General features: G+C 30.2%; 1 protein-coding gene across 1 annotated transcript; it reads right to left on the bottom strand.

Annotated features, from left to right (window-relative positions):
* Positions 1–5,237: 5,237 nt before the first annotated feature.
* On the bottom strand, positions 5,238–6,014 carry LOC100854018 (adenylate isopentenyltransferase 5, chloroplastic). Its single transcript, XM_010655417.3, has one exon. The coding sequence runs from the start codon at positions 6,012–6,014 to the stop codon at positions 5,238–5,240; it is 777 nt and encodes a 258-aa protein (XP_010653719.3).
* Between the last annotated feature and the right edge of the window lie 6,984 nt (positions 6,015–12,998).

Raw genomic sequence — 12,998 nt, 5'->3', positions numbered from 1 at the left:
GTTTGAATTGGGTTCGTCAATGGAAAATCCGAATGCTTTGCTAGTGCAGGGGAACTCAATTGGAAGACTTTGCTAATAGGCCCACTTCCCAGTTGCTCCACCACTCATCCCCACGTTCATGAAAATTTGACATGCACGGCCACCTTAGTGTACGTGGCCAATTCCTTTCCAGTCTTCGAGCTTGCTACTAATTAAGTCTTCACGGCATCAGGTTAGTGGCAGTGTGCACTTCGTCGAAATCTGAATGGAAGCAAGGGAGTCCATGGCTCAGGAAGTCAAGAATTCTAACGATGATGCAAACTGTGGCTTCTCACAAAACTGAAAATAAAGCAGATGATTAGAGATTGAGAAGCTGTTGGCTATTGGGGTTATTAAACATGCTATGGAAATTATTCACTTGTTTGACTGCTCAGAATCCATCCAATTCACTGAAGATGCTGTCATCAGCAGTGAGGCGAACAGAAGATGGGGAGCTTTCATCTTTGGTTCCGATTGCATTTGTTATAAATGAGGCTAAGCTCATTCCCTCGAGAGGATCTGAACTTGAGCATTCCAGATGATCAGATTTGATTTCAAAGAGCATTGTACCTCCAATGAATAAGGCAAAATCACAGGGCTTCAAGAAACATGATGCTAACTCAGACCTTATAATGGATGTTGACTGTGATCTCGATGGGCCTGCACCAGATAGCTAAAGCTCGCTGTTGTCACTCAAAATCTGGAGTGGAAGCTGCATGCTTTTGATGTTCTCTCTGAATTTGATGACAATAATGAAGCTGGACCCCACCTGCAAAGACTTCAGCATTGTGACAAACCTCCAATGAAGATATGTTTCTTAAAGACCTCGATGACCTTGCTGGTACCATTTCTGATGAGTAATGTTCTGATGATGACATCATGCATGACTGGAAATAATACCAGCTGCTAGTGCTGCATAGAACAGTATGATTCATGGAACAAGGCAAGTTCAGGAAGATCCAGAGAAAGGCTGAAAAGGCAGTTCAGAACCCCACTTTTCTTAAAAGTCTTGCTCGAAAAATTGGACCAAAGGATTTTTCCGCATATCATAAGAAAATGCGATTGTCTCAAGTTGATCACTTGCAGCCAGTTACTAGAAATAGCCTTCAGGACAATCAAGCAGCTCCAAAACATGTCCACACTGGCAGGCTTAGGGTTTGTAGAGCAAAGACGCCTGTGTTCCTGTTCCAGGCTTCCAGCCCTCCCTGCACCCAGGACCCCACTTCTGCATAAGAATGCATGGCCACCCTCCAGTGCACCACCGTAAAGCATACGTGCCTCATCTTCTTAATTTCATCCTTGCTTTCAAACATTGATTTCAAAAGTCCGGTTTTTAAATAATTTTAACTCTTCAGCTTTTTTTATTCTTCCTTAGCCATCTTTGAGTCTTTAAAACCTAATCTTAAGAAGGCTTTTGCTGCCATTTTCCTCTCGACATGCATCTTTCTTATTTTCTTTAATTTTAAATAATTTTTAGATTTTAAAAGATTTTAATAAATTTGTTATCATTTTTCTTTTCGGCAAGCATCTTTTGTAAAATTCTTTTGAATTTTAATAATTTTCTGATTTTCATGTTTTTAATAAGCGTGAATATAATACTATAATTTCAAATAATGAAACTTATAAAATTAATTCATGCTAAAATAAATTGGGTATTAATGGGGCCCAACATATGAGACATTTGTCATTTGATTATTGATTCTGATTGCTATATTTGATCGGATATTGGGTATTAGTTTGGTCACTTTCCATTGCTACTTTGACAATAATACATCTTTGATCATTTGTTTGGTATCTATTATTATTGCCCTAATTGATTAGTAGAAACTCATTTTTAGGGGCTTAGAGGAATGTTACCGCTTATCACCATACTTTTCTAATAAGTAATCTAACCCTCAAACTCAAACTCAAACTCAATTTTCACATATTATCTTTTCCTTTAGGAGTCGCATGAGTTTTCTTTTTTATTTTATTTTTCCTTTAAAAAAAACATGGTCACTTCAAGTCTTTTCTAAAAATAAAATTTTTCAAGAATAAAAAAAAGTCTCACACCATGGGAACGCATCATGAAAAATATGAGATCCACAACATGATATAAAATATCTCAATGGATACAATATCTTATAAATATCAATCTAAATTGTTCTACACTATCTTCTAGAGATTTTCACCAACATTACTTATTAAAATTCTAATTTAAGATGTTTGAAAATTCTAATTTTAGTATTTTTACTTTTTAAAAAACAAAAAGGTAAAAAATATAAGCATGGTATAAAATATCTCATTGGATACAATATCTTATAATATCATATTCACTTAATATAATATTAAAAAATATCATATATGGAAATAGTATCCTATTATGATAATACATATATTCCTAAGACAAAAAATCTTATCCCATAAGCAAATATAACCATAGTAAGTTACTAATTAAGGTGGTGTTTGTTTTTTTGGCTTTTTGCTGAAAACCATTTAGTTTTAGAATTTAGGTTGTTTGTTTTTTTACTTTTTCATGACTTATTATAAACTTTTTACTAAATAGAAAAAGTCAAAATATGTAACTTTTTCTAAATAGAAAAAATAACACAATAGTTTTTTTTACTTTTTAATACTTAATAGAAATAAAATACTACAAAAACAAACAACCTAATATTTAATACTATTAAGTATTAAGGTTCTATTTAGAATTAAGTAAAAAAACAAACACCACCTAAGTGTTGTTGTATATGCCAACTTTACTTGGGCACATTCGTTTCTTTTTCCTAACCTAACTTTTGGCTAATCACATTGACATCATCAAATCAATACATAGTATATTTAATGTGATATTCTTTCGAACTATGTGGATAATGCTATACTGTCATTACTTCTAGAAAGTTTGTTTAATCGCTATTTAATCCCATCAACATTACCAAAATTAGCACATAACAATTTCAAAGCTATTAAAATCATTTTTTATTAAATTAAATATTTAAGGTTACGCAAGAATATGAAATATTAAGTAACAAGGCTTGTATTGTATTTCCTTCAAAATCTGCTTAGAAAACATTCAAAATAAAAGGAAAATTAGAAATAAGAGAATAAAAAAAAAAAGGAATAGGGAGAAATTTAAGTTGATATGGTAATTAACGATCTATTTTTTACTTAATTTTAAATAAAATTTAAAATTAAATAGTGCTTAATAAGGTTAAGTATTAAATTATTTGTTTCTTTAATTTTTTTTATTAAGTGTTAAGAAGTAAAGAAAATCTAATAAGTTACATTACAATTTAGAGAAAGTAAATATTTTCGTTTTTTTTACTCAATATATATTTTCTAAAAAATGAGTAATAAGTTAATAAAAAAAATTATTTAAAATCTAAAAGTAAGTTGCTTTCAAATAAAGGTTAAAAGAAAAATTGTAAATAAGTTAATTTTAATTATCATGTATTTTGTATAATAATTGAATGCAAAATAAATATAAATGTATAAATAAAATTATTAACATTTTAAAATAAAAAACATTTGTACTTGTATTATCATTTCTTTTATTTTATTAAATATATCCCGATTATATAGATATAAAATTTACTTTTAAATTTTGAATATTATTGTTGAATATCAAAATTATAGTGTACATTTATTCATTTCTTTAACAAATTAACCTTAAAAATATCTATTATTACTTTTTAAATCATTTCTTAGAACTTTACTCAATTCTTTTATGAATATTGATTTTTCATTGATATTTTATGATGATATTTTCTAATATATTTGTAAAATTGTCCAAACCGATATTCTCATCGTTGGGTAAAGCAAAGGTTCATTTATGCTAGGAACCTTTTATTTGAGGAGAATTATGTACATCTGTTGCAGCATCATGAAATAAAAGAAGAAAACAAAACCCAAAATTAGGCATTTCAGGGAAAGTACAGTATCACCCAAATAAATTCCCCTTTCATGCACTTTAACAGCGTCCTCCCCACTATGCCCAAAAATGCCCTTAAGCCAATTTAAGGTTTTATTTTTTTTTTTTTCCTTTCATTTTGACTTTTTTTTTCCTTACTTGACCGGCCAAACTTTTGGGCTTCCGCCACTTTTTTTTTTTCATTTTCTTTTTCCCTTCCCCACTCCCAATCGCCTCATTTTCACCTTCTCGCCAAATTAAATTAAGTTTTATATTATAATTAAATAAATTAAAATTTGCTATTTTTTAATACTTTTAAACAATTTTGATTTCATAATATTTTTTTATTTATAATTGTTATATTATGGATTTCATTTTTTATATTTTTAAATTTTTATAAAATATTAAACCTAAATTTTTAAAACTAAAAATAAAAAAACACCATCCACATGTGTTAAAACTAATTTTTTTGTTTTCTTCAAAATAATAACAAAATTATAATAATAAAAAATATTAACTTATCTTTAATTTCATTCAACAAAAAAATTAGTAATTGATCATTTTTAAGAGCATTTAATTTTAAAAACAATATTTTAAGGTAGGTAAAATTAAAATTTTAAAAGTGTTTGTATTAAATATTTTTAATATAAATTCACAATTCTCATATTACATTTAAAAAGAAAAAAGAAAAACTAATGTTTTTTATTAAATATGTAAAAAAAAATACATTTTTGCTTAATTAAAAATTTAAACCATTAAAATTGTTTTTATTTTAATAAATAATGTCTTTAAAAAGTATGTTATTATTATTATTATTATTTTGTATATTATTTAATAATCTTTATCAAAGTCATGACAATGACAATAAAAAATTTAAAAACTTAGTATACCCTATTATCTATAATGATATTTTTAGATATTGTTATTTTTAAGTAAAAATACTGTTATTATTTAGGTAAAAGTAATGTTATTTTTTAAATAAAAATTATATTACTATCTTCAATGGATCCATGACGTAAAGGGTGAAATGGTGAATGACTGTGGCCCAATTAAGTGTACTTGTTACCGTACATGAAAGGGAGATATTTTTTTTGTCAAACCGTACTTCCTGGCTATTTGTGGGTTCCGTTTTCTTGTTTTATTTTCATAATGGAACATATTTACGTACTTCTTCCTTTTATTTATTAATTATTACAATGTTAGGAAGTCATCCCTCTGACTATGGAACTGGACAAATAAGACGAACCCACCCACGCTTAACAAAGAAAACTCTCTTCTCTGTCAAAAATGCCAAAAATGCGTCGAGTGGACAACATGTTACTGTAGGGTTTCAAGTAAGGAAAGAATCTATGATCCCAAAGGTTGGTTTCTTCACCAGCATTTCCCAGGCAGCGTCTGCCTCTTCTCCACATTTCTCAAACACAGGGGTGGTATCAATCTGGTGCATATTCCACCCAAGCTTGTTCCTCAACGTCTCAATTTTCCCCACTTGCTTACTAGCCAGTTTGCAGGTGTTGGCCTTGATATCATCGATAGCCTCCTTCAGCAGCGTCTCCCTTTCTATGTAACCTACCATCCTGTCAGCCCTCAAGTAGGCGTCCATCTCCGGCACTCCAATCGACCTATAAATCCCCCGCTTGTAGTCCAGATTTGGAGAGAAAACCGCCTTCACTTCTTCCACTAGCCCACCCCTCACCATGTCATCCACCCTTTTCGAAAGGTATGTGTCCAGAATTGGTGGGGCCACGTTCAGCCAGATGAAGCATGGTTCGTATCTGGACTTGAACTCCACCGATGGGTTTTGGACCAGAGCCTCCACGAAGGAGTTGGACCCACCCACGATGATGGGCACACGTCCCTGCTCCACGATGCGCTCGATGGCGGAGGTGGCCGCCATGCAGAAGTCTTCGGCGGTGAAGTCCACGTCGGGCTCCACCTCCCCGATCAGGTGGTGAGGCACACCTCGACGGTCGGACTCGGCCATTTTGTTGGTGATGATATCCAGTCCTTTGTAGACTTGCATTTTGTCAGAGTTGATGACCTCGCCCAAGTAATGGGAGGCAATGTCGATGGATAAGCGAGATTTTCCAGAGCCAGTCGAGCCCATTACGAACACTAACTTTTTCTTCTGACACGGAGGAGCAATGGTGGGGGCCGAGGCCACTGTTGTACTGTAAATGGAATCCAACTCTTTACGATTTAGTTTTTAGACTATGAACAAAAGCCATAGTAATTTACTATATTTAATTAAAAGAATAAAATAAATTAAATCTAATAAAAAAAATCACCAACACATTCAACTTAAAAAATACAATCATTTTGGGAATCGAATTTTTCATTATTTTAAATGATAAAGCATACATTTTATTCTTATTATTATTGAAATATTTCCTTTTCTTTTAACAAAAGTCACACAAATATGTAAGCATTAAATACCAATTACGTCATTCATCATTGAAAAGTATTTACTTAGGATTTACAAGAATTTAGCCAAAATCATTATATTTAATTATAATCACACATAGATTATAAGTATATACGGTTTCTATTCTCTACAAGAACTTTAAATACAAAATTGAATATCATGAATACAATATCCACTCATAATTATTAGAAATATTTAATTAAAAAGAAAGAAATAATTTCTAAATTATGAATATAATATTATCTATGTTTTTTTTTAAAAAAAGTAACTCATTTTTATTATAAATATTCTTTATTATTCAAGCATTTATATGTAAATTTTAAAAGAAATGATTATTTTTACAAAAAAATAATAAAAGTATTTTTGTTCAAATAATACCAAAAAAGATAGGAAATTAAATTTCAAAAATTGAGTTTTCAAATGCCCTTTTCATTGAATAACCTTAATTATTATAAATCATAAAATAATAATAATAATAATAATAATAATAATAATAATAGGAAGAAGAACATGCGGAGGAGTAAGGAGTTATAAGAGTGTCACCGTTCTCCAGCAAAAGTTGGCCCCCGAATGCTATGGATAATGGAAAAAGATGACTGTCTAAAGGAAGACAAACCCAAAAATGGCTTTTGAAGTTTCCTTGATCCATTATAATTTTCATCATGGCGCGTTAGCATCACCCCCAAATTCTTTTGAATAGTGTTCACCACCATGGAGGACATTGCCATGATATTTTTTTACAGGACTAAAAGGAAGAAATGAGGCAAAGAGGAGTACGTAAACTGAGACCCAGACCCGTTAATATATAGCTCTCCTGCACACCTTCAATTAGATATCACAATAATTACTCCAAATCCATCGTTAACCTTGATTAGCTACCACAATAATTACTCCAAATCCTTCCACACTACATATAAAGAAATATATCCATTTGAGAAAATATTAAATTTTCCTATTTAAGAATTCAATTAATAATACGTCAAAATTTGAAAGTATTGATATTCATATATATTTTTTTTCTATCTAATATTAACAAATTTTAAAATCTATATTTAAAGGAAAATTTGTACTCATATATTACCATTTAGTAGTTAAAGGATAGTCACAAAAAAAAAAAAAATTCTTTTTTTTTTTGAGTTATATAGGGAAGATAATTGTGTCATTAATGATCCTGTTAGGTTGATTTTGATTTATCATTGGGAAAATTAAGAAAAAAACATTTTGATATTCACATTTTTCTATATTTCATAATATTTAAAAAAAATGGATATCCATTTTAGAGAACTCACATTAATGTATGAGAATCGCTTAATGAATTACTTTTTTTTTTTTTTGTATATTTTGTAACCATTTCATTCATTTACCAAGAGACAATGGTGGATACTATTGCTTAATATCAATTTTAGTCTATTTGCAATTGATCAATAAAATTCTTATCACTACTATTGTTTAACGTCCTATTTATAAATATTCATTAAGTCCCTAGACACTATTATTTAAATGAGTTTATTTGTCATTTCATTTTTCTTCTTCTTATCTTAATACAAAAAATGTAGCTAGTAGGATGATATTTTCAAATTTTTATTTAAAATATTAGTGTTAAAATCTTATTTTATGTATAAATGTAAAAATGTACCAATCGGAATCAATTTTCAAATTTGTATTCAAATTAATAATGGCAATGGTGAGAGCCAAAGTATAATAATTGGATTTGCCAACTTCTTCGTTGTTATGTAATTTTATTTAAATATTATTTCAAAAGAAAAATGACAATATATTTTATTGCTTGATCTATTTTCTCCAAATCTAGAACAAAATACTATATAAGATTTGTGTAATGGTTATTTTATGAAATGTTTTTACTATATAACTAATTTTTGAATGACATAGATCATGACTAGGAATGACAATTTTGTGGGTTAATCGAGTCACCCGCCCCTATTGGGACGGGTATGGGAAAGTTTTGTGAAACCCGAATCGGGTTCAGGACGGGTATGGGTTTGTAGTTACCCGTCCCACCCTGCCCCGAATATATAATTACCAATTTACCCTTAAATATTACAAAATACCCAAAATCTCTTCCATATATATAATTTATTCTTTTTAGATTTTTAGGGTTTTTTTTTTCTCTCAAAAGAAAAGCTTCGTTTTCTCAGTTTGAACTACCCTAAAAGCAAAATCTTTTACTCTAAAAACCAGATTTGCAGTCTCGTAGACAACAAATTATTGGAGTTCTTGTGGATCCCTTCCTTCCAGGTAAGAAAACCCTAACTTTTAAAGTTTTGTTAAAAATTTGGCTTGTTTTTCAAATTTTTTTGGTTTTAGTTTATAGGTTTGAGATTTTTTTCAATTTTTTATCAGTAGATTTGTAATTTATATGCATTCTTGGTCTTCGTCTTATATGCATTTTATCATAAATATAAGTTGAATCAATTTTCGTCTTTAGCTCTTATTGTTCATGTTTCTAACATTAATTTTCACCCTGTCCAAATCAATTTCATCCACATATAAACTGATTTTTGGGGTTTATAAGAATAAGAATGATGATTTATGGGATTTTCATTATTTTAGGGTTCAATTTTGGTATTCACATTTTTGCATAAACAAGTTGTTATAAGAGAACGATCTAATTTTTTTTTTTTTCTAAACAGCTTTTGGAAACATATTATCATGGTTTTAAAAACTGGACTAGACTGGTTGGTCCGACCAGAGACCGGTCACCATTCTGGTCTGGTATGACAAATTGGACCTGGAAGTGATCGAGTCGGCGGTCAGACCAATGACTCGGCGGTCCGACCAACGAATCGGACAAATCGTCGATTCAATTTTTTTTTTCTTCTTTCCTCCCAACATCCACGCGGCCTATTCCCATTGTCGCCGGCCATTGAAGCATCATCCTGGAGGTAGCACGCGCTAGAAACCACCCCCCTCTCCCCAGCACCTCCCCCCGCCCGCGTGTGGGCGCTAAAAAACCCTTCCCCAAAATGCTCCAAAGTCCTATCGCCGGCCACTCCGTCATCCTGCCAGTAGCAGCAACCCCCCCTCCTAAAAGTCAAAATTTTAAAACAGAGAGAAACCTTTGGTGGAGGTGTGGGCAATGTGGTTCTTCGACTTCGTCATTTCCCTACAACATTGAAAGTGGAAGAATTCAGTGAAATGCGAGAAAAAATGGTGTCATTTTACCAAAAGAGGAGATGCAGAGGCTATATCAAGGTGGAAGAAGAACTAAGTTGTCACAACTATCAGGGTTAGGGTTAGGGTTTTGACTCAAAACACAATGCTCTCTTGCCTTCCTTACATTTTTGTTTTTTAAAATTTAATTTTTATGTTTTATATTTAATTTCTTAATTTTTTTGTTGATTATAATTGTAATGATAGGTTTAATATTTAATTTTTTCATTTTTATTTTATTTATCGGACACTAAAATTTTAATTTATTGAAATTATTGAAAATATTAGGTTAATTGACATTTATAGATAAAAATTTTGTGAAAAAATCTAATAGATATTGTTAAACTTTAGATAGAATTTATTATTTTTATTTATTAATTTTTTTATTTTAATAATATATAAAAATATATATTTATGACGTCATTAGTTCGACCGCGGTTCAACCGCCGGTCTGACAAGTGAACTGTGAACAGGTGACTTTTCTGGTTCAATGATCGGTCCGGTTCTAAAAACATTGCATATTATTCATGCTTCTGGAAACACACAAATAGAATTTTATTGTGGCTAAATTGGTTTTAAACTATTTTGGAATATCCTAAGGATTTAGCAAAATGACATCAGAAGGAGAGAGAAATTTTTTCATGCCAAGTACTGGTTCTAATCCAGCTACAGGCAATACTTCAACTACTAATGGATCATTGACATGTAAAAAAAGAAAGTTGACTTCAATTGTTTGAATGGTTTTGAGAAAGTCATAGTAGATGGACAAAATTATGCTATTTGTAAGCATTGTAAATCAAAACTCAATGTCGATAGTAAGAATGGGACTAAACATTTGCATGTACATTTAGATAGGTGCATCAAACGGAGAAATGTTGATATTAAGCAACAATTATTAGCAGTAGAGAGAAAAGGCTATGGAAAAGTGCAAATTGGTAGTTTCACATTTGATCAAGATATCTCAAGAGAGAAGTTTGCACATGCAATTATATTGCATGAGTACCCTCTTTCAATTGTTGACCATGCAGGCTTTAGAGATTTTGTTAGTAACCTTCAACCTTTGTTTAAAATGGTTTCCCACAATACAACTAAGGATGACATAATGAAGATTGAAACTATAATGGCTATCACAACTGATATGTGGACATCTAATCAAAAGAAAGGTTGCATGGCTATCATTGTGCATTACATTGATGAGTCTTGGTTACTAGAACATCATATTGTAAGGTTAGATATGTTATTTGTTCAAGTTTTCAATTTTTATTTTATTTTATTATTGGTTAATGATATCACTTATATTAATAATATGTTTTTATATATTGTTTAATGTAGGTTTGTTTATGTGCCTCCTCTGCATACAAAAGAAGTTCTTTTTGATGTGTTATTAGATTAGAATATGGATAGGAAACTATCTACAATCACCGTGGATAATTGCTCAAGTAATGATGGCATGATTGATATCCTCTTAGAGAAATTATCTTCAAGTGGTTCACTTTTATTAAATGGAAAAATCTTTCATATGCGATGTGCAACACATGTCTTGAACTTGATTGTGAAGAAAGGTCTAGATGTCATCAGAGTAGAAATTGAAAAAATCCGTGAGAGTGTTGCATATTGGTCAGCAACACCATCAAGAGTGGAAAAGTTTGAAGATGCAGCTCGCCAATTGCGCCTTCCATGTAATAAGAAGCTATGCCTTGATTGTAAAACACGATGTAATTCTACATACTTGATGCTATCAATAGCTATAACTTATAAAGATGTGTTCCCGCGTTTGAAGCAATGTGAAAATCTCTACACCACAATGCCATCATAGAAAGAATGGAATTTAGCAAGAGAAATATGTGAAAGGCTAAAATTGTTTTATAATATAACAAAGTTGTTCTCAAGGTGAAATTATCCCACTGCGAATACTTTTTCATCAAAGTGTGTGAAATTAAATAAACATTGTATGATTGGTTGATTTGCTCAAATGAAGTTGTAAGCACAATGACATCAAGTATGTTAGAAAATTTTGACAAGTATTGGAGTGGATGTCATATTGTAGCAGTTATAATGGACCCAAGATACAAGATGAAGATTTTAGAATTTTATTTTCCGATAATGTATGAGTTTAAAGCTTTAAGTAAGATTGGAAAAAATCGTCAACTATGTTATGATTTGCTTTATGAGTACTAATCAAAGTCTAAGATGGGTCAACAAACTTCATCTCATGGTGCTTCATCAGTTTCAAATCTCTTTGAGTTGACCTATGATGAACAAGATCCTCTTTCTTCTCCAAGTAGGACTAATTACTTGAAATTTGTGCATCATTATAATAAGAAATATTTCAATAACTAATTTTTTACTACGATAAATGAGGGTCCATAATAACAATATAGTTCTTAGAAAGCAAATCGGATATTATGCATATACACATAGACATGCATATCTATGTGAAAAGGCAATGCTTTCAAATTATTAATGGTAAAATCTTCTACTTATATGAGCATATTAAAGTATTATAATTGGATTTATAAACTTTTTTGTTGTTACACAATTTTCTTTGAATACTTTACCTTTCAAATAGATATGGATGTCAATGTGTATATATAAGCAATTTTCTTTGAGTAATATTCCAAAAAAGAAAAATGATAGGACATTTCATTGTTTATTTATTTCTCCTATTTTAGAAGTAATTATTCATGAAATTTGTCTATGTTCATTATGAAATTTGTCTATGTTCATAGTACAAAATATTTTTGATATAACCAATTTTTAACTAGAATAGATGAATAAGGACTATGTGGTTCTTAACGAGTCAATTCAATATACCTTTACATATATATATATAGACATACGCATATGCATATCTATTTGAAATGTCAATGCTTCGAATTATTGATGGCGAAAGTTTCTACTTATATAAGCATATTACAATATTATAATTGGGTTTATCAACTTTTTTGTTGTTACAAAATTTTCTTTGAATATTATTTCGGAAAACACTAATAGAATATTTTATTGCTTGATCTATTTTTTAAAATTTAGAATTAACTACTTCATGAATTCATCCATTAACACCAAATTTAACTAATTATTTAGTAAGATGATAAACATGCTATGGTTCTCATAGAGCTAATTGGATTTACCATCTTTTCCATGGTAAATACAAGTTTCCTAACATACATGTATATCTATGTCTAAGGTTGATATTTTTAAATTCGCATTCAAATTATTAAGGGTGAAAGCTTCAGTTTATATGAGCATATTAAAGTAGTATAATTGGAATTATGAACTTCTTACACAATTTTCTCTTTTTGAAGAGTCAAGTGGATTCACCATTTTTCCTATGGTAACAACAAGTTTCCTAATTTACATATATATATACCAGTGTGAGGTGTATAATTTCAAATTTGTATTCAAACTAACAACGATAAAAGATTCAACTTACATAAGCACATCAAAGTGTTATATATATATTATTTCATTCATTTCACAAACTAAATATAAATA

The sequence above is a fragment of the Vitis vinifera genome, chromosome 8 (assembly GCF_030704535.1).
Source record: "Vitis vinifera cultivar Pinot Noir 40024 chromosome 8, ASM3070453v1".
NCBI lineage: Eukaryota > Viridiplantae > Streptophyta > Magnoliopsida > Vitales > Vitaceae > Vitis > Vitis vinifera.
Note: the sequence above shows the minus strand (reverse complement) of the source record. Positions and strands in the feature narration are given on the sequence as shown.